Below are 23,801 nucleotides of genomic sequence, written 5' to 3'. Positions count from 1 at the left end.
TATATTATCAATTCTAATTTCAACCGTGGCTTCAGAATCCGCTTTTAGTACGGGGAGTAGGGTCGTAAGCAAGTATAGAAGCTCACTTACACCTGAATCGGTTGAAGCGCTCATTTGTACTTAGGATTTGCTGCATCTGATGTGGGGGAAAGAGACCTCTATTGATGAAGAGTTCGATGAAGAGGAGAGTGACAAGATAGAAGAGACTGTGCCTGCAGCTGCAATATGATTTTAATGTCTTCTAATTTTGTTATACCATGTTATTTGTAATTTTGTTAAAACAGTTACATTGAAGTTTTATGGTTATGTTTTATGGGTGGATGAATATTTCTCTTTTTTCATTAGTACTATTCAATTAGATAATGTTGTTTAAATCTTTTATTATATTGTTAGGTAATTGCGTTCATTCATAACTCTTTTTTTTTATCCTAAACTAACCAGATATACAGTAGATATGTCATTGGAAGATGATGCATCGGCGGATTTTGGGATTATAGAGTCCAAACCTACTCCTAGGATGGAAAGATAAAGTTGAAATGTAAGTTGTGTGAAAAACAGTTTGTCAACAAAACAAATCGACTCAAATTACATTTGGCTTGTCGGGGAGGAGATGCCGCACCTTGTAGCAAAGCTTCTCAGGAGGTCCGAGATTTATTTGGAGCCATTCTCGATTCTAATACAAAGACTTCCCACAACCCTCACCCTGTAACTACAACCAATACAACTAACCAAAGAATATATAGAAGTAGGCCTCTTATAAATGAAGGGTTTAGCAGAGGAACTGCAACTGGCTCTAGCTCTAGTTCCAGGCCTTCCACAACCACCATTAGTAAAGAAGAGGAACAAGATAAAATTTTAAGGGAGCAAGAAGAACGAGATTATAAAGAGGCCATCAAAGAAAGCATGCAAATGGCATACAGATCAAGAAGTACCAGACAACAACATCCACCTCCGAGACAACATGATACTGAAGCAGGCACAAGTAGACCATCAAAGTTTGTTAAAAGTCTTGCAGCATTTTATAGGCTATTGGGAATCCCTTACAAATCGGATCATAAAAAGCGTCTAAAAAAAGTTCTTGCATCTATGAATGTCGACGATGGGAAGGGATCCCCACCATCCGATTCAGCAGAGGTGAACGACCATTTTTTGGACACATCCAGCTCGGAGTCGCCCAAGAGTTCTCGTGCAGTTGAATCAGTAAAAAGAGAACCGAAGGATGAATCTGGTGACGAAGGTGGAGGTGGAGGAGGGGGTTACTATTATGAACAAGGTTCATTTAGTTACATGCCACAAAGGCATTCATCATATAGAGGGTTTTGAATGTATGAAAGTTTTACCTAATCTATATGTCAGTATGTACTTGTTAGGTTTTTTTACTTTTGATTTTGGACATGATGTTGGACATGGTTTATGTTAGTATGTGCATGTTACCTAATCTTTTTCTTTTTCTTTCTTTCTTTATTTTTTAATTATTTTTTAAATTTTAGCTTAAAGTGTGTTTGGTACCAAATTTCATGAAAATCTGCACCAAATTAGACTGATTAGTCATGAAATTTCATGGTATTTGCCGCAACCATAACAATTTTTTATCCATACAACTTCTTAACATCTTGGTTGCACTAAATATCGTGTCTAATGTGGCCTCTATACTCAGCATTACCATGATTTGGTTCTGAGGAGGCCTTTATACACATTCATGTTCCTAATATGACTATCGGGAAACTGTACAAAGTTGTCATTTTGCTATTTGATTTATCCTTCAGCTTTGTCACTAATTCCTACAAATGGCTGATAGACTTCTGTATTCTAGAAGTATTTATATTAACAGAGGCTTCCCTTGTAGACCCAGAAGATAAACACCTTGGGTCAGACTGTTGAATATCTTCTCAAAATATCATCATAATCTGTTTGGACAGGGGATCATCTGGCTCAGTTTCTTCCAGCTTTGGCAGAACATCTGAGGTGATTGTGATGACTTGACCGCACGAATTTCAGACATTCGTGAAATTTGGACGTGATGGTCCCAAATTGTGTAGCCATGGCCTTCCTAGCAACATGCTGAAGGATGGGTGAATGTCCCATGGAACTCCATCTTGTGGTTGGCAGGCCTGGTTTTCAGCTTCATTTGGGTAGTGCCAGTCACATCCCTTTCTAGTTGTCGTAGGCCTTCACTTTGGTCGAAGACGGTTTCACTCTTTCTTAGGCATGGACAGCATTCGGACTGCAATCTTCACGTCATGAGCCTGATGAGTCGATCAATTCCTCTACCCCACTTGTTGCCCTTCGATTTGTTTCACTATTCCCACCTCTTAGCAGATTATGCATTAGCTTGGGTCTCATGAAGGTGGTAGTTTTAGGCTCCCAAGTTGTTCAGACTGAATAACCCATCACTGAAAAGAGCTATTTGGCTCTTTGCTCATGTTATGATAATGTGTTTTTTAATAATGTAGATTGTATGTCTTGTTTGCCTGAAATTAACTGTCAGTTGGAACGGATTAAACGGCAACAGAGCAGTCACACATCAGGTTGTCATTCTCTTGTCCGGCATTGAGTCATGAGATCTCTCCAGCTGCCTATTGTGACTACTGGATCCGCCAGTTTGAATTTACCTGCATGTTCAGCTCGTAAATTCCATCATTCATAATAATAAAAATAAAAAATAAAAAAATAAAAATCCATCATTTTTAATTCTGTCGAGTTGCTTTGAGTGTTTGGCCATGTTGAGCTCTATATAATTTTCCCCTGATGATCCACTAGTTTGAATTTACCTGCATGTTCAACTCCTAAATTCCATCATTCGTAATCATAAAAAAAAAAAAAAAAAAAATCTGTCATTTTTAATTCTGTTGAGTTGCTTTGAATGTTTGGCCATGTTGAGCTCCATATAATTTTCCCCTGATGTAGCATGCATATTTTTTGCAAATGAAAATGAATTGAGGACTCAAAAATTGGTTATTTATAACATCACTTTCCACATGGGATAGCGTATAGACTAGAAAAGATCCTTTAAAGTAGTGATTTCAATCTTTAGACCCCCCCCCCCCCCCTTATTTTTCCTTTTCTCTTTAGGTGTCTTTTGTCTATCATATTTGAATGTTTTAGGCTGATTGATTGGCCCGGCCAATCACTAAGACCAGAACAATTTTCTTCTCCTGATCTGACCTCATACCCTCAGTAGATAATTAAATCCTGTGCTATTTCAAGCTCTCCAGCAAAAAAATGAGTACTAGTTTGCATTTTACCAACAGACCCAAGTGGACATGATTTGCGTTAGCTGCAAGTTGCTGCAACATGTTTTATCCTTCTATTAGGAACAGAAATTTTATCAGAAACTAGAGGGGAGTTGAAAGGGGATTGAATCCCCATGATACATCAATGAGTAGACAGCTCCTTCCATTGCAAGCTAAGCAGGGCAGGTTTTCCAAGCAGAAAAGTGAGATTTTTTCCTCTTCGTTATATCGTCCCTAAGCTCATTTCATGCAAATATTTAACTTCCATGGTTTATGATCTTTACTGTTTAACCATGCATGAAGATTCCTCATATCACCTTTGGCTCGGAAATTTCTGCAAGTCTGGGAACAGTCTAATCCCTTCCCTTGGGCTTTTGTTTCTGTGTCATATGTGTCCTTTGCCTTGACACTCTGGAAAATACTACTATAATTGTTCACTCCCCAAGTATAGGGTTGTGATGTAGTAATAAACTCGGTAAGACCGAGGTCGAATCCACAGGGACTGAAGCTTGTACGTTTCCTGAAACTAGGTAGAAATAGAATTAGCCTAAGATGTAATCAAAATCAAATGTAAATTTAAGGAATAATTGTGGAATAATTATCTAAAACTTAAGGAATTCAGAGAAGAGAAACTAAGGATTCAGAGGATCCACTTGTAGGGATCAGGGAGATCGTATGCCTGCATCAAGGATTATGGAATATAAACCGAACTTACTTGATCTGGTTTTCAAGAGATGAAAGGTATATGAATTAGAATGGATTCCATCACCAAACCATGCCCAGGAGACAAAGTAAACAACAGAATTAAACTAATTACCAACCAACCAACAATGTATGAAGATCAGGAAGGGTACTGTCATCCTACCATGCCCATGGAATAATGATGAACAACAGGGCTTCCTGACTTCATAAACACAAAAAAAGAGGAAAAAGAAATATTCAAAGCCATTGCAAACCCATTGTAATTTCAGTCACAACAGACCATTAAAGACTGAAAAGAATATTCCTTTAATAATCAACTTAAAACCAAGTTCAGTTCAGAAATTTTAACTTAAACGCATGAAACAGTATCTCCCATCTCACTACAGGCTTCACCTCTTAGCCCTAGCTAAGAGGTTTAGCCACACATGATTGGCCAAAACCCAAAACAAATAGAAAGAAAAAGAAAACGAAAAAGAGAAGAAGAGAAGAAGGAAGAACTTATTGTCTTTACAGCCTCCACGTTCCAGCTTCTCTCCCACGGCCTCCTGACATGGGTCCCTGCCAAAACCGCTCCCTGTCCTTTCGTTTCTTCCTCCAAAATCAAGCCTTTTCCTTCAAATCGTGCAACCGTCCAAGCCGTAGCTGCCCTTGCTCCCTGTCTCTTTTCTTTCTTCTTTCAATCCCTCACGTGCAGCAGCAGCAGCAACTCTATTCACGTCCCTTCCTGCCTTCCTCACGTTCAAGCCTCTATCCTATATATGCATTAGGCCCTTGCTGTGGCTCCTGGATTCCGTCCGAAAAACTCCCGGAAGCAAAAACTTACGCAGCCAGCGATGCAGCAGTGTGCGCAGCAAGAAATCAAAACGAAAAAAGGAGTCGCATTTGGCCTCAGTTTGGGAGGCTCGCCGTCTAGTAACCTCAAAACCGACTTCATGGCTAGGGTCAATCCTGGCTTGGGTATCATCTGGACGGTTTGGATCACCAATCCGATCACAGGCAGTGGCCCACAATCGGCCGAAAATTCTGGATTTCTCGGACGCGAAAACAGGGTGCGTAATGTACTTACGCTGTACTGATGGTGGGGCCCACTTCACTATTTTTTTGGGAAATCTAAGCCGTCCAGTGGATTCAGGATGGAGAAACGTTCGGGAAAAGCGAGATTTTATTGGTTTTGGTGCGGTCCCACAAGATGGTTCAGTCCACCGTCCATCTTCCGTTCGGACGATCAAAAGTTGATTTCCGATGTATCTTGAATTTTCTCCACCTAGGCCATGGTAACATGGACCCTGGGAATATGATGAATGGTCCAGATTTTCCATCTGGAGAGCGAGTGGGGCCCACTGTTGAAAAATGGACGGACGCTGTCCGTCCGCTGTTCGTGCGTGATCGAGAAGGAGAGGGAGACGGGTCTCCGTCGCTGACTGGGAGACCCCGGTCCAGTACACAGTGGGTGCACTTGTGTACCGTGTACACGTGATGCACATGCGGTCTTACGGAGATGTTCGTGAGAAATCTGCTCCATCTATCCGTATTGTCAGCTCATTTAACGCGTTGAGACCAATTTTCAAGCTCATCTAGATAGCAGGCGGGCCCAAAATCAATGGTTTTATGGGCTGATATATCCGTTGGGCCAATTCCACAGCGATCCAATGGATGAAATTTTACGTGTACGGTTCATTTATGGTCCTCAGGCCACGTATGGAGTTTCGAACTGATCGGATGGTGGGAACCCTATGATCTTGCATTCTGGACACTTTTCAGGCCACTTGAGCTTCAATTCCTTGATTTCCTTGGGTCCCTGGCGTGCAAATCTGTCAATCTTAGTCTCATAGGGTCCGTCGCTTGCCTTGGTGACTTCAGATTGTTAAATCCATGCCTTTAGTACCCTTTTCCAGTCCAAGCTCGTGAATACGCCCTGCATCACAAACATGATTAAATCAGGCCATTAAGCGGTATCATGCTTGTAAATCTATGCAGCAACTGGGTCTGATATGCAATATTTGACCCTCAACAATAATTTTATCCTTGTCATCCAGAGAGCGCCACCGATACTGAAGCAGCTTGAAGACCTGTCCAATTGACTGTCCAAAACTTGAGCTTCCACACGTTGTTAGTCAACGTTTTCACCAAGACGTGATTTTTATTTTTAAGATTTTGGCAGACATGTTTAAGATCCAAACCGATCATCAGGTAGGCCCTATTTTGAAAATAACATCGATTTGACCATCATAACCATTCTACTGGGAGACTCTTGCAAAAAGAAAAATGGATGGTTATAGAAAACGTCAAACAGATTTCTCTTATTGTGCATTCTTAAACAAACACACACAAATATCCTCGCCACCATTGAGGATTATTCAATCAATATATGTGCATTTTGAGATATGGCCGATCCAAGGTAGGGCCCACTTGCTGACAAGTTCAAATCTCATACCCATTAGCCACGTGTAAGAAAAGCATGTCACTAATTAGTTAAGCAGAAAAAATGATTTTCTTGTCTGTCTCCTAGTAGTCACAGATATTCATATGAGCTTGTAATTATCCTCTCATTTTGTAGGCTTGTATGCTCCATGAAAATGCTTTTCTCTAGAACAGTTTCGTTCAGACTAACATGCTTAACAATTGATGATGCAGATGAGTGATGACAATCCTTATGTCATTCCTGAGATGGATCCAACTCTTCGCACACAGATCCAGGAATGCAATTGGCAGGTTGTTAATGTCACAACCCCTACAAACTATTTCCATGTCTGATTGTTGTGATTTTGGAAAAATGGATGGACAGCAGTGACAAACCTATACATCATGGTGGATCTTCTGGAGCTATGCGTATTACTTCATGATGCCATGGATGTGCATTTGCATGGCTGTGTTCTTGGTGAAGACCGTGAAACGGATCCTGTTCGCAGAGGTGAGGAGCCACGACAAGTATTCATCCATCCATCATTACCTTTTGCTTTTCATATCTGTTTCACAGTTCCCCTTGTTTTTCTGGCTTGACAATGTCGGGTCATGAACATCATCTGTTCCTTGTTATTACAACAGTCTCTCTGTAGGCAGCTGATTCTTTTTTTCATGTGATGACAATATGCTCACCTGTTCAGCGATCATGCGGTCATGATTTATTGCAGATGGGGCGTGAGGGAGCCATAGAAAGAATAATAATTTCTTTGTTGGAGAAATGCTACTTTGATGTGGACTTCATACAAATTCTATTTCAGCCTGGCTGTTCATGTATTGAACATATGATGGGAAATTGTTGATTTGGTGGGCCACTTTTGGATGGGATCACTGGCCTAGAGTGCGGTGATCGATGGAACATTCCTAACCACATGATTTAGGAATTTGCTGAATTGCTGGTAATGTGGGTCTGTGCTCCTTAAACCGTCTCATTCCAGGCTGGTGTTTAGATGGCTACTGCAGTCTCAATCACACTGATCTCAGATTCAACAAGAAGAAGCGATGTCATATCAAGGTACAAACTCTCTCTCTCTCTCTCTCTCTCTCTCTCTCTCTCTCCTCTTTTTTGTTTTTCTTGGTCGGATCCGAACCTGGGCCAATCCGATCCGACTCGGTTTTCCTGACCGAGTCGGACTCGGATCGGTCCAGGGCCACATGGGTTAGGATCGGATTGGGTCAGAGGACCAGGACTCGGTCTCGGTTCTGACCGAGTTCGGGTCAGGCCATGCAGAACTCGAATCTGGTCGAGTTGGGCCCAATCCGATTCGACTCGGTCCGATGCCCAGCTCTAACCGTGTGACCTCATGAACCGGTTGGATGACATATAAGCATTACCAAAGGCCTCCATTAATATCCCTATTATTTCCTGTAGTTTGGCCCACTTGAGCTTTTGATGTGTTTTAATGTTGAGCTCATGCCCTAAAATGAGATGGGAAAATGGATGGGACGAGGATAAGGCATTTAGATCACAGTGGACTCATATAGTATTTATTCATCAGGATGCAATCCGGTGAGAGTCTCTAACGATGACGCCTACCTTGATGTATGTGTTGTATATCCACGTAGATCCGTCAGTTTTTGCAGCTCATTTCAAGGCATGGACCAAAAAATGAAGTGGACCACACCAAAGGAAATAGTGATCATTCATTGCCCACCATTAAAAACTTCCATGGATCCACCGTAATATTTATTTTCCATCCAATTTGTTGACAAGGTCACATGTACCTTAACTAAGGGAAAATAAAAATACCAACTTAATTCAAAACTCTTATGGTGCACAATTTTATTTTATTTTAATTGTCAATCATCACCATTTCCTATGGTGCATGTGGTTCACATGAGATTTGGACCGGCTCCATTTTTGGGGGCCACGCCCTAAAATGACCTGAAAAAACCAGAGAGACAGCACAGGTATACCACACAAATATATTTAGGTGGGCCCCACGATCAGGGATTCATAGCCAAAGCTGTTGCCCGGGAGTCACCGACCGCGCCCATTAAAAACAGAAAACAATATGCCTGGTTTCTGAACAATTAAAAAATAAAATAAACTAAACTAGGAATAAAAGCACATGACTTCTAACCATTATTGAGGTTTGACAGATTACATCCCGACAAGAATACATTAGGGCTTCAGTCGCTCAATCCGGTTTCTCTTCCAATAATTCAGACCGTTTATACGATGGGTCTCACTTTGCAAGATGGGTTCAGATAATTAAAGAACCTAATTTACATCATTTCGACCCTTTTTTAAAAATAAAAAATAAAAATAAATTATAATTCGCTCTTTGGTTCTTAATATGGACGGCCATCACGACCTTGGTATGATCCAAGGATTAAGAAGCGCATTTCCCCAGCCAATGGGAGTTTTATCATAAAAAGGGTTCAGATCAGTAAAAAATAACCAAATCCAACAGCTAAAGTATGCACGTGTCATATCGTAATTTGTTGGGTTGGATTGAAGCGGACGTAACCTTTATATATCTCGTTTCAACGCGTAGAGTAGGTCCCCAACTTGTGCAATAAAAATCCCAAGGCAATGCGCTGACTTCGAATCTTAGAGTCATGCTCCCCTGCGCACCTACGCCCTGCGCACCTACGCACGTGCGCACCTTTGTACACGTGCCATGGTGTCTAATCTGAACGGTCCATGTGATGCGGAATCCCATAAAACCCCATGTGACAAATTTTCACCCTAATCTAATATTCTGGTGGGCCATAGCAAAGAGAAATGCAAATCAAGGGAGGAAACTATTTTCATTTTTCATGGCCCATCAAAGTTTTAGATCAAAGTAAAACTTGGGCCCGGGAGGTTTCAGGAGGTTCTGCTTCACATGAACGGTTCAGATTTTGGATCCACATCACGTATGATGGGTTCTCAAAAAAGTTCGTACGTAGTACATACGAACTGGTTTGCAGGTGAGCGTTTCCGATATATATATATATATATATATGAGTCATACTCCCCTGCACACTTATGCACGTGCGCACCTTTGCACACATGCCATGGTGTCTAATCTGAACGGTCCATGTGATGCGGAATCCCATAAAACCCCATGTGACAAATTTTCACCCTAATCTAATATTCTGGTGGGCCATAGCAAAGAGAAATGCAAATCAAGGGAGGAAACTATTTTCATTTTTCATGGCCCATCAAAGTTTTAGATCAAAGTAAAACTTGGGCCTGGAAGGTTTCAGGAGGTTCTGCTTCACATGAACGGTTCAGATTTTGGATCCACATCACGTATGATGGGTTCTCAAAAAAGTTCGTACGTTGGGCCCAGTAACCCGGGTATGAACGGCTCCCATATTACCTAACCTCTGTAGAGCTGACCATGCCATTTCTATTATATCCACTCATCCATTTGGGCCCTAGTGGGAGCGGATTAGGTGATATTTGGATAACACGTACGTTGGTGGGTATTGTCCTGACCGTGGGGCCCACTTTGATGCATGTGTTGTATATCTATGCAGTCCATCAGTTTTTTCAGCTCATTTTAGAGCATGGTCTAAAAAAAGAAGCAGATCCAAATCTCAAGTGGACCACAAAGACGGGATTGAATGCCCACCATTAGAAATTAATTGGGATTTTCAAAAGTTTTGGGTCAAGGTGATATTGTATTTTACTTTCATCTAGGTCCGTGTTACCTTATTAACAGGTTGAATGGCAGCTAAACATTATGGTGGGCCTTATGAATATTTCAATGGTAGGGTTTCAATAAACGATGTTTCCTTTAATGTGGTGCACTTGACATTTGGATGTGCCTCACTTTTGGGACCATGCCCTAGAGTGAGCTGCAAAAACTGATGGACGGCATGGATATACAGCACATGCATCAAGGTGGGCCTCGTGTTCAGTCAACACCCATGAACACAGTAACATCTGTAAGTTGGATTGATCCGACTGTCCTAACCGCCTAGGATGCCCTCCTTGTTATTTTATTGAAGTTGGACAGTTGAGATTTTTTTAGTGGGAAATAATACACTAGGGCATGTTGTACCGTACAGGATGAAACGAGACGTAGATCCAAAACTCAATTGGCTTACACAAGGGAGGACCGTTGAAACCTTAACGGTGTCACAGAAGTTTTGGATGAGTGTTATATTAGTGTTTTCCCTTCATGGAGGTAGGAATCACCTTATGAACGTTTTGCATGGCATATCTAAATATCACGGTGGGCATTAGGAAGTTTTTCAGCGGTGGTGATCTTCATCCGTACCGTTTCTTGTGGCATGGCCCACTAGCATTTTGCATCTCCCTCATGTTTGGGCACATGCCCTAAAATGAGCTAACGAAACGGATGGACAGAGTGAATACAATATAACCACTCTGATGGGCCACAGAGTTTTAGGTACTACCCCGCCCATCCCTAACTAGGAGCGGACAGGGGTTATGAGGGGCCACACTTTTCCAAACATGCTTAACGCATGTGGCATGTGGAGAAATGTACCATACTTTTCCAACTGTCCAGACTGTCAATATTCATGTACATGTATCCCGGTTTTCAATGATTCTCTTCCAACGATCCTTACTCTTGCTCCGGTGGTAGACTCTCAGGAGTTTCAATACCGGGCCAAGGATTCGAGTACCCATAGGTGGTGAAATTTCACCACAGTGTGAGTGTGTGGGGTCTGTGTGCATGTGTCAAAAATAAAAAAAGTTGGACACCTATTTTCAACTTAAATGTTTCAAATCTATCCATTGATCAAGTGGACTACATATGCACAAACAAATGGACACCTATGAGCAAGGAATGAAATCAACGATCTACATTCAAGATACATGTGTCGCTTAATCAAGAATTAGAATAAGGATATTTGTAGGATATAAGGCATGTACATATAAAGTTGGGTTGGGTTCGGCTCGTCTATATATGATAGGTTAAAATGTCTAAAGCTGAAAATTAATGCGACCATGCCAGGTGTTGATATAAAAATCTGGTTAGCCTTCTCTAGACCTTTGTATACCTGCATAAGGAACGAGCAAAGGAGACCTTAGCCAATGTAAGGGACCCTTCGATGCCTAAGTCAGTTAAGGAATCTAGATCTATTCGAGTAACGGATTTTAGGCTAGAGATTGTGCATACCTTTCACCATTAGAGATATTCCTATTTATAGTTAAGGAGATGTGGTGATGTAGAGGAGATCTCCATATTTAGTATGTGCGTATTGTGGAAGGATTTAGATCCCGAACGCGTGGGGGAATTTTTCAAGATCCTTGGCCAAGGTCTCGGGATCCTGAGCATGTCGTGGATATCCTTCGAGGTCTTTGGAGAGGATCTCAGGTGGATTTCTCTTAGATAAGATCTGATTATTCAGAATCAGCGGAGATGTACAGTAAGAAGCCGAGGTAGTCTTAGTTAACTTGACTTGGGGGTAATATATCAATCTGACTTGGAGACAGTAGGTTGATCTGACCTAGAGGTAGTGGGCCGACTTGGACTCATGTTGGCTCGATTCTCGAGCTCGACCTTATTTTCTACTCGATTTCAGATCAGGGGTTGGCTCTTTTAATTGTGTCGGTTTATTAGCCCACCTGGGTAGGCACATGGTTAATCCATTTTTCCCATAACACCATACATAAGCCTAGACCACAGGCCAAGCTAATAAGTCCAAGCCTAGACCAAAGTTGGGGTCAACTTGTCCTAATGAAACAAATTAGTGTACATGGGTGCATGTTTAAGATTGAAACTGGATGCTATGCCTGCCTGTATCAGGCACAGCACAGGCACAATATATGTGGGTGGGATTTGACTAGACGGCATGATGTAAAGTGTGTTTAAAAGTTGTCATCTCATTTTCCTCTAAGATAGCAGCCCGTCGTCTGATCAAATATAGTCACGTCGTACCTACGTTGAACTTGGTACATGCACGGCCATTATCCCATCCAAATCGCATGTGTTATTTAACATATACACTTCATATAGCTGACATCATTGGATAGGTTAGTATGGCATGGCAGGTGATTTTGATTAGTGATCCAATCTGGTTGGGATTTAATTGGACTACATGCCTAGGATATCCGAACAGTCATCAAGCAATCTGATCCTGATTTTGTGCATCATAGATGGAAAAGCCAAATTTATGCTAGTTATGGGTCCTGCTCCATGGCTCAGGGGTAGATAAACTTCTGTTTCAACGTTGAGACAAGGGATGGGTGCCCATATGGTGTGGGTGGGTACGTCAGTGCGCAGGGTGTAGGTTAATAAATAAATATATAAATAAACTCTACGCTAGTTTTGCACCATCTAAAAAATGATTGACTCATCCTCAGTATATGGCACTGATGTACAGCCATCCAGACCGTCTAAATTGCAGGTCCCATTCTGGATGTAGCACATTTTTTAAATTATACTGATCCAGTAATCTAAACCATCCAATTAATTTCTATCAAATGGGTGATCAAACGCAAACGCAAACATTAAGGGGTCCATAATCGAAGGGAAAAATCAGATTACCAGTATTATCTTCTCAATGGTATCTTTTTTCTATTATGTTAATGCAAAGTTGTTATATACTATTATGAGCTTCCCGAGAATATAGCTGGAGTTGACTTCTCACGTATGTCACGGTGGTTACAAGTGTATTCTCGTTACTTCTCTGTCCAACAAGGCCGATCTGGTCGGCTTTCATTATCAAACCAAGGCCAATCTCGTCATTTCTCATTTCAGCCCCCTTTAAAAAGTCCACACACCATTGCATCTCATCACCTCTTCATTCCCATTCCTCTCCCCTCTCCACCCAACCGTCCATCACACAAACCATGGCCGGGGACCTCCAATCCTACGCCATTCTCTTCCTCATCTGGCTCATTTCCACTGTCATTATCCGGACCATCTTCTCCAATTCCCGAACCACAGCTCGCCATCTCCCTCCCGGCCCGAAACGGCTCCCGATTATCGGACACCTCCACGTCCTTGGTCCCATTCCTCACCAAGCCTTTCACAAGCTCTCTAAGCGCTATGGACCGTTGATCCACCTCCGACTTGGCTCTGTCCCCGCTCTAGTGGCCTCCAACGCTGACATCGCAAGAGAAATCCTCAAGACACATGAGACCACCTTCTCATCCCGACCTCAATCGTCAGCCATCCGTTATCTCGCTTACGGCACCTCTGGTTTCGCCTTCGCTCCTTACGGCCCCTACTGGAAGTTCTTGAAGAAGCTCTGCATGTCCGAACTCTTAAGTGGGCGCACGCTCGATCAGTTCCAGCCCATCCGCCGTGAAGAGATCCGGCGATTCTTGCGACTACTACATAAGAAATCCAACGGCGGAGAAGCAGTCAACGTTGGACTAGAGCTCATAACGTTGTCGAACAACACAGTATCGAGGATGATGATGAGTCGGATATGTTCGGACACGGAAGGGGAGGCAGAGGAAGTGAGGAAGATAGTGCATGAGGTGGCGGCGCTGGCTGGCACGTTTAACATATCGGATTTTATCGGGTTATGTCGGAATTTTGATTTGCAGGGACTGAAGAAAAGGTACAAGGACGTGCACGGTAGATTCGATGCTATGATGGAGAGGATCATGAAAGAGCATGAAGAAGGGAGGAAGATGAAGATGGAGAGAGGCGATGGTGTGAAGGATATTCTCGATATTTTGCTCGAGATATCGGAAGATGAGAGCGCCGAGATGAAACTGACGAAGGAGAACATCAAAGCATTTATCCTGGTAAACCCATTCACCTTGTCCTTTACGGACGGCTAGCGCTCGTAAGCTTATACGGTGGTAATGGGAAGACGTGGGCCCACGTGATGTATTCAGCACATCCGACCCGTACATCAGATGCGTGACAACGGAAGCACCCTCTGTGATACTGGAAAAGCTCTGTGGGCCCCACCATGATGTATTTGTTTTATCTACGCCATCCATCCATTTTTCCAGCTAATTTTAGGGAATGAGCCAAAAAATTATCTAGATCGAAATCTAAGGGGCACCACGCAATAGAAACAGTAGTGATTGAACGCTCACCATTAAAAACTTCCCGGGGACTACAAATATTTTGGATCAATCCATGTAATGTGTGACCTAATCAACAGGGTAGATGGCAAATAAACATTAATGGTGGGTGTTCAATCACCGTGTGGTCCACCTGAGATTAATTTGGATCATGGATGGATGGCGTGGATTGTAAATAGTCAAGCCCTTGAGCCTCCATGCAATTATACTCGTCCAGTCTCGAGTCATGTTTCAGGGCGAGTCGACGGTGAATCAGCCGAGCTCGGCCATGATCGGTCTGGGTTACTCTTGATCCGACCGAGTCCGAGTCAACTCGGATGGACTTGCCTGAGTTTTAAAACCATTGCCCCACCCCAAAGTCCTAAGCCCAAAGGCCCCAAAGAAAAAATGGACTGAACTGGGCAACAAATCCCAGCTAAGGTAATATTTGACTAGATTAGTATTTATGCTATCTTTTGAATCTTCTGTAGGATATCTTTGTGGCCGGAACCGATACAACTGCAATCACAACGGAATGGGCCTTCGCGGAGCTCATCAACCATCCTGACATTTTCAAGAAATTAAAGGTTGAGATTGATTCAGTGGTCGGAAAGAATAGATTGGTTGAAGAATCGGACGTCCCAAATATTCCTTACCTCCAGGCAGTTGTCAAAGAAACACTCCGACTGCACCCAACAGGCCCATTGATTCATAGAGAATGTAGTGAAGATTGCAAGATTGGTGGCTACGATGTACCAGCTAACACCCAAGTGTTCATCAATGTGTGGGCCATCGGAAGGGACCCCGAGCATTGGGTCGACCCACTTGAATTCCGTCCCGAGAGATTCATGCCGTCCGATGAGAGTGACCGTAGTCACCACGTGGACGTTAGGGGGCAGCATTTCCATTTCTTGCCGTTTGGGAGCGGACAGAGAGGCTGCCCAGGCACTTCTCTAGCGATGCAGGTCGTACAAACAACGCTCGCTTCCATGATCCAATGCTTCGATTGGAAGGTTGGGATCAACGGAGAGAGTGCAGCTGTTGATATGACGGAGGGCCCAGGATTGACATTGCCTAGGGCACATCCATTGGTGTGTGTCCCGATTGCCCGTGCAAATCCTGTTCCTTTCAATTGACTGATGAAACACTGGTTTGTGATGCCCACATGTGTGTGAAACACCACACATGCCTGCATGGGACACGTGTATGAGGTCCACGGTTCCCATCAAGTGGGCCACATTGTCTAGATCTCCCTGCCAAAAGGTTGATCTACGACACGTGTCCCGCTTGATGGAGAATGTCGAATGTGGGGGCGTGTCACTGGGGCATGTGCTTGTGGGCATAGCAATGAGCAGCCTCGTACCTAATGTTGGCCTGTGCGTGTTGCACGTGTCTTTCATCCACGCCACGTTTTTAATCAGTTTTTTTTGTTTTTTGTTTTTCTCAATATTGTTCTTATAATTGGAGTTTGTTGCTAAGAACTGTGAAATAAATGTTCCCCTGTTCTGCTTCATGTGAGTAAAGCTTGGGGCCCGATTGGGCGCTAAAAGTTGGGCGGGTACAACCAGATCGACCCGTGATCGACCCGACATTGGGTTGGGCTTGGGCAGGATGTATCGAGTCTGATCGTGGGCTTGGGCTATACAAACACCAACCCGATAAAACTTGAGTCGGGCTTGGGTTGAGGTCTTGGGTTGTCTAACCCAACTGAACCCAATCAATATATAAGTTATTAATTAATTATAATTGAGTGTGGATGGTTTGTGTTGAAGGCACAAGAAATTCCAGTGTTGTTGGGTCTCATTGGTCCACATCATTTTCGATGACTCAAGCTAATAAGATATGCCGGATTTTTCTCTCCCAAATAGATTGCGTGCGACACAAAATGGCTTTTAAAGAAATAGTTGTCCTATATTTTAACTTGTTTATTTAGAAAAAAATAAAGCTCTTTACTATAAATAACTACATATGTATAATTAATAAAACTATAGATACAAAAAATAAGATGTGTATTGAAATACAATAGACTAATGTAATAATGAAAATATTATCATGTATCCAACCGACCAACCTAACCAAGCCCGCTTGGGTTGGGCTTGGGTTGAGAATTCCCAACCCGAGATTGGGTTCGGTTGGGTTGGGTTAGGGTTGAGGTGCAGGAACCTTGGGTTGGGCTAGGGTTGAGCACCAACCTGACCTAACCCGCTTGACTTTTAGCTCTATTGGGCAAGGAATCTAGCCAAACTGGTATTAAGTCTAATCCTAATTTTGGTGGCCCCATAACTTCTGCACATTAGATTCGTTGCTCTAAAGTATAAGAAGAGAAAAAAGTAATAAAGTACAAAAAAATAATCTTGTATATACAAAATTAAAATTCACAATTATCACAAATCACAACTGTTGGCAGTTGGTTTTGTTCACGTGTGGTGCATGCGGCATCCTAGAGCTAATTTTGCGGCTAAATTCAAACCAAACAACTTGACCCCAAGCACAAAGATAGGCAGATACGTCAAACATGAGTATATATGACCGAGATTGAGAAGATCCGTCACTTATTTAGCCACTCATAATTAAATTGTAAGATGATTAAGTGATATTTAGAAGGTAGGGTTCTTCATTTAATGATGGATAGCTTCTTGCAATCTATGCAAAAGAACTTTAATATACCAGTACAATTGAACAAGGAAAGGAAGTACTTATAGTCAATCATAGGGAACAACAGTAAAGAGTATTTCTAAAAGATGAATTTGTATTGAGAATGGATATAGTCTAACGTGTGAGCATAAACTTGGATTACAACCGACGATTACTGCTGCAAGATTATCGCCACTCCTTAAATAGAGTTAGGCTATGATAAGGAAATATAAAGATAATTTGATTAGTTTGTTGGATTGACATGAGACGATCTACTTTGCTGAACTTCATACTATTTATAGATCTCTGTTATGCCATCTAAACGTTTTTCTATTTATTTCAACAGTTACGGTAGCTGAATCGTTCTACGTTTGGTCTTCTAAATCCTTTTATCTCTTTGTGTCCCTCTGACCGTTCTTTTCCGCTCGACCACTTTTGCCTCTTGAGCTTTTCGGTCGCACCTTGTCATTAGATGACGTGTATCATCCAGCCCAGTGCTAGGTATAGTTTCATGAAAAACACTCCAAATATCTCTAGAGATCTTTCACATGTTATATATTTTCCGTATAATGACACATGTCATGTCCTAATTGGATATTTCAGAAATGATCAGAAATATGGTACAATAACAACTATGGTTTACACTTACGACTTACACATTCACACCTACAAGACTCTTAGTTGAGAGTCACAGCTATAACAATTACAATTAGCAATTACACCCATAACACATCACACAACTACAACTTTTTTTTACTACTCACAACTACTTATACCTTACACCTCATGGCTACGTACTAAAATTGTGTAGTGAGATACCATAACTATGCGCGGAAGCTTATAGAAACTGTGGAATGAATGACTTAGTCCTATAAATAGTGAATATGACCAATTAAAACATAATTGCTTGACTTAAACTAATTTGCTAATTAAATTAATACAATTTAATACTACGGCTTCGAAGCCAATAGTGGGTCTAATTATATAGACTACAATAGATATACCAATGAAGCAACTAATGTATAATCGATAGTGTACTTGTATGCACTTTACAAGTTAAGTGCCTAGCATACAATTCAATACAAGTATTCAAATGATTTACCTAATCAAACACATAAGCATGAATTAAATATATACGTAATTCATAATCTCAAACAAAAGCATACATAATTGTTCGATTTTTCTATGCCACTCTTAGTGGATGCACTCTTCTTAAGTGTACCGATATTCACTATTGAATGTTTTAAATCAGATTCACCTCTAGCCTTATAGCCCTACACAAGAACTTAGCGTACGCTCCCATCGGAGGCTCCCGCAAAAGACTTTATGTAACGCCCCGTGTTTTCAGGACCCGAGTATATGACCCGTTTCCCAAAAACCTGAGTTTAAACTTAAAGGATGGTCAAATTCGAGTATACATTTTTTATTTTTTTTTCAACTATCAGAGTAAGCAGATGAGCATAGAATGGACAAGTAAGTATAAAAGAAAAATTTTAACTACATTTAGAACATACAGAGGTTGCCTATAATAAATTATACAAACCAATGTCTCCACAATAACAAATACAAGATTACACACATGAGAAATTTAAAAGCATGTGAAACACAAACGAAAGCCGCAAGATCACATAGCTTTCTCGACAAGTACAACCATGGGTCCTTGACCACCGTAACGGCTCCTTATAAGTCTAAATCTGCATATCATTTAAGCCACTTGTGCTACCTGTACGGTTATATTTTTTATGGATGAGTGGCCAACTCAGTGTGAATTCTCCTCACGATTACACGCCGCCGCATTAGGTAAGTATAGTTATAAAAGAAGGAGGCAATCAAAACAACACATGATGTAGTCTTTTTAAATGCAAGGATGCATGAATGCACATCGCCCCGGGGAAGTACATCCGTGTGAAAATTGGGCTCTTCAGCCATGCAATCATCGATCTGGAAAAATCATACAGTCGTAACAATAGATCGATAGTCGGTAATCTGGGAGCTAGCGAAACGATACCCCGATGTTCATAAGGCACGTGCTACAGCATCCAGAATTAGCCACCCGTCATCACCAATATGCTGTGGATGCATGATTAGCCAACTCATTATTAGTCCAGTTACAATCAACCAATTTAAATAAGCTCAAGGTCACTACGGGAGCTTGTCACCAGGGTAGGCTGACAGCTCGAACATAGGTCTCATACCACCGTCCTCGGCTCATGAGACTATCACCTTAGGATGTTTAATGAAAATCCGTCAACTAGTGGCTAATCATATTACAGCATATGGGGCTTACCATCTCATAGTTGCACAGTATAAAACATTGGACCCATATAGGAAAAATACTGCGAGAAAGCCACATAAGGTAATATAAAAGCAAGTCACATAAGGCAAATATTAAAATAAGTCACATAGGGCGAGTATCAAAACCATGCGATAAAAGATCATCCTTAAAAACTACTTAGATACAACAACCCTGGATGGTATGCTCACATCAAAATGATCCATCTAGACCATCACTCAATAACCACTAGATTGAAGGTCCATTGCAATCACCATCAATAGAGTTACATCCCAAGTATGGGTGTACATTTATAAGTAGAGGTTTCCTACTAATGTACCAGTTGAAGTTCCATAAGCAATTCACAAATAATCCATAAGTATGAACAAATATACAAGATGAACATTAAGTATGTAATATAGCAATTCAATTTCCACCAGCTAACACATGATTATAAAATGGAGATATCAATTATAAATTAGAATACACACTATAACTTAAGCTTATGGGAGGATGGAAAGCTCAAGGGGAAGAATCATCACCTATGGATCGTAGTACGTCCCTCAATCTGGATTTTTATGCATAGTTAGTGGCCCCAAGGTACATAAGTAGCTTCCTAGAGAGTTAGTTATTATTAGACAACAAGTCCTAGGTATATAAAAAAAATGTGTGGGGTTTAAAGGGCCCGAAATTAAGGTTGTTTGGGCTAGCCTAGAGGTGACTAGGCCTATAGGCTTTCATCCCAACTAATGGCCCAGACCAGGCCTAGAGTTTGTCCACAGCAAAGACCTGAATTGGGCCTCACGCATGAACCTTATATACATCAGGTGGGCCTCATGGATGGGCCCACCATCTACACCATTCATCCATTTTAAGAGATCTTCTCAGTGTATTATCCAAAATGAATCTCATCGAGAGATCATCTGACCCATACTACAAATAGCAGTGGTGATAATGAATTCTACGGTTAAAACTTTATAGGGCCCACGTACATTACTGTAGTCCCCATTCCAGTGATGGGCAGTGTAGATATCACACAAACCTGGCAATTAGTGCACAGAACTTGCTGATGTAAAACAGCACTTATGCTGCTGGCAGGATGGTTGGCCCACCATCCAGATAGACGGTTTGGACATCAAATGGAGGAACGACGTTGGTGAAACACACTTGCCTCGATCGTGGGGCCCACCGTAATGTTTGTTTTCCATCCCACTTGTTGATAAGGTCACACAGACCTAAGCAAATTTCATATTTATCCAAAACTTCAGGGATCCCAAACGGGATTCAATGGTAGACGTTCAATCCCTTACTGGTTGCAGTGTGGTCCACTTGATAACCAGATTTGTCTTATTTTTCCTTCTCAGGCCCATGGGACGAGTTTACCAATTGGGTGGACGGTTTGGATGAATTACATACATCAAGGTGGGGTCCACATACGTGGCCCACCAAGGAATTTAATCTACTTCACTTCCCGTCAGGTGGAAAGACGGTTTGGATGTAACATATACATCAGGGGGCCGGTTTCCCATGCAACATGCCAGACAGATGAACGGATTGGATCAAAAAGCCTGAGGTGGGTACCCACCGTCCAGACCTGCTGGACGGTGCAGGTAAATCCCATACATTGAGGTGGGCCGACACGTGTGGCCCACCAGCTGTATATATATACATATATATAGTTTTAATATTCAAACGTCCAGGGCCTGGACGTCTTTTGACAGACGGCCTGGATGTGTAGCTCACACAGGGGCGTGTACACACGTGCTGCCATGGTGGGTGCGGCCCATCTGTTTATATGGCACGACCCACAGTCAGTGCAGCCCGCCTGACGTTTTGTGAGGCCCACAGCCAGTGCAGCCCACTTCTGCCAACGTGCATACGGCCCATGCTGCAGGCCCTTTTTTCAGTTTCCTCTGCTTCTGTTTTTGAGCTGAAACTCCAGCTGTTTGCAGACTGTTTTCATGGCAGCACCTAAGCCTGATCCTTAACTGTTTTTGGCCCAACTGAGAGCCATTTCAGGCCCCGATTAGCAGCTTCAACGCGGCCCACCCCTGGGCCGTTTTTCAGCCCATTTCAGAGCTCAAACAGAGCTCATTTGCTGCCATGATTCCAGCTCAGAGATGGCTCGACTAGGTGTGTTTTTAGCCATGTTTGCAGGCTGGTATTATTCCCATTTTCCTGGGGCGTGCTGTAGTTTGAACAGGGGCTCGTTTTTAGGCTGATTTTCAGCTCCCTGCTGAGCCATTCACAGGACATTTTGGCCACAAAACAAGGCTCATTTTCCGGCCATATTCGACCTCAGTAACAGGCTGATTTCCTGCTAGAAATGACGAAAAAAAGGGAGAGGGTGGGGTGGTGTCACCTGGCCGGACGGTGGTGCTCACGCCCACCCTGCTTCTCTCCTTTCGTACTCTCTGTTTCTTTCTCTTTCTCCCTCTCGGTTTCTCTCTTTTTTTTCTTTCCTTCTTCCCTTACCTTTCCTCTCTTTCTGTGTAAACCCTGGAGGGCTGAGCCCATTTTATAGGCTGGGAGAGGGACAGCCGACGGTCAGCTAGAGTTCCCTCCGTTCAACGGTTTGGATCCATGGTCCATTGTGCATGGGGCCCATCTGTTTGTGGAGATGTGTTTGTAGCGCCTTGGGCTCCCTAGGAGTACATTTTCCAGGCCTAATGGGGCCCATCTTGTTGACGTGGTTTGGTGGGTCATTGGGGAAGATGACCCACCCTTTAATAGTGGATTGTCCTTCAAGGGGTCTTTGGGCGATCTGGACCGTTTGATCGGTCAAGATGGGGCCCAAAGGCAGTGTGGGGTCCAATTTTCGGATCTCAGATGAGATCTTGCTCCATCTCCTGAGATCTCTTCTATTTTCCTCCCCATTCTCATGAGATGAGAAATTCCTTCATCTCATCACGTACCTTCCATGCAGGAGCGTTGTGATGAAGTCACATGGCCCATCGGACGGCCACGAGTGTGACAGCCACCACCATCCAAAAGAAGAAAATCTTCTTTTTCTCCTTTCTTAATTTCCTAGCCATTTTTAGGCTGTGAGAGGACTCCTCTTAGCTTGCAAGGAAGGAGGCTGAAAGCCTCTGGTCCATGAAGTGTTGGCTTGCCCAACAAGCTACCTGATGGTCCTTCTCATCGGATCTCAGCCCTACATAAAGGAAATGAACGGGGCTGATCTTTGTTGTTTCAATACATGGAGCAAGAACCCTATACGTTTCTGTTCAATGGGCCACTACGAGTGAAATGAACGGTTTGGATCGTCCGGAAAGTGGCCAGGGTGGTCCACTTTGGAGTTTGAAAATTTTCCAGTTTGAAATTTCAAAGGCTGGAGGAGTTTTTTTGAAAATTTACTTCTTTTTGTGTTTTTGCTCCGCAAAATCAGTTTGACCGAGCAAGCCTGGCTTGGTGCACCTCACGTATGGTGGTGCATGTTGCACATGCATCACGTGTGGGGTCTACTTGTGATATTCGTGATAAATCTACACCGTTCATTTGTTTAGGGGTCCCTATATAGGGGCCCCGGTCCAGTTTGGGGCACATGTGAGGCCCAGGTGGGCTGCTACACACCTTTTGTAGCCATATTTGGTCCACGTGCCGTGATCCGATGGTTAGATGGGTCTGATATTTGTTTTCAATGGTTAAATACATGTCTAAACACAGAGATACTTTGTTGGTTACCCACTGACTTCCGTGGATTGAGTTTTTAGAATATTGCTAACACAAGTTGTCTTAGAAACTGATTGGACTTAAGTGATTCGATCATGCTTACCTCCTTAACTGGTGTGGAGTGTAAACTAAGTCTCCAAGGTCATGTCAGATTGTCTCAGCGTCGCTTGGAAATCCTAACCTATACATGTTAACTTAAGTCATTTTGGTTAACTGGTCTTGAGTTTCAATAATCGTGGGTTTAAAAGGTAACACCTGGGTATTGAAAAATACGAGGTGTTACACTTTAGTAATTAATTTTCTATCGGTTAACCAACAACCTTAGTCGTAGTCAAAAGACCTATGCTTACTGACGTTGGAGGCTCCCACAGAGACTAACATGTACACACCCGTATCTAGTGAATTCTTCCTCATTTAAGAGTTTAAGTCCTACACAAGAACCTATCGAGTTTGCATCACAAACTCTTGCCTTCAATTCTACACAAAGAAAGTGAGTATGGACCCATAAATAACACTTACTTGTTGAATTGAGTTACTTTGACATGTCGTACTTGAGTCACTTCTTCAGAGCTCTCCCGTGCTTGAATATGCTATACTCAATTGCTCTCCCGATCATTAATGCCGATCATTAACAATGCTTCAGCTTCAAGATCAAATACCTTACATGTCTAATGAGGTAAACAAGGCAAGTGACGTTGGGTGAATCTCTTACAACTCATGAGAATGTAATTGTAATCCTAGGGAATTCGTCTACATGGGTCTTCTAAAGGATTTAAATAAAGGATATGCAAATTAGATTGAGTTTAATCTCTAAAAAATGGTGAAGTTCAAAATCATCTTTAAGGTGAAGGTTGGAATCCTCATTAGAGTATTAATCTTAAGGAAGATG

General features: G+C 42.3%; 1 protein-coding gene across 1 annotated transcript; it reads left to right on the top strand.

The window, feature by feature from the left end:
- Nucleotides 1-1,086: 1,086 nt before the first annotated feature.
- LOC131249750 (cytochrome P450 93A3-like) lies at nucleotides 1,087-15,470 on the top strand. Its single transcript, XM_058250518.1, has 3 exons — nucleotides 1,087-1,237; nucleotides 13,067-14,067; nucleotides 14,826-15,470. Exons 1-3 carry the CDS (start codon nucleotides 1,087-1,089, stop codon nucleotides 15,468-15,470), a joined length of 1,797 nt encoding a protein of 598 aa, XP_058106501.1.
- Nucleotides 15,471-23,801: the final 8,331 nt, after the last annotated feature.

This window comes from Magnolia sinica, chromosome 1 (genome assembly GCF_029962835.1).
Source record: "Magnolia sinica isolate HGM2019 chromosome 1, MsV1, whole genome shotgun sequence".
Taxonomy (NCBI): domain Eukaryota; kingdom Viridiplantae; phylum Streptophyta; class Magnoliopsida; order Magnoliales; family Magnoliaceae; genus Magnolia; species Magnolia sinica.
This window is presented reverse-complemented; position numbering and strand designations above follow the sequence as displayed.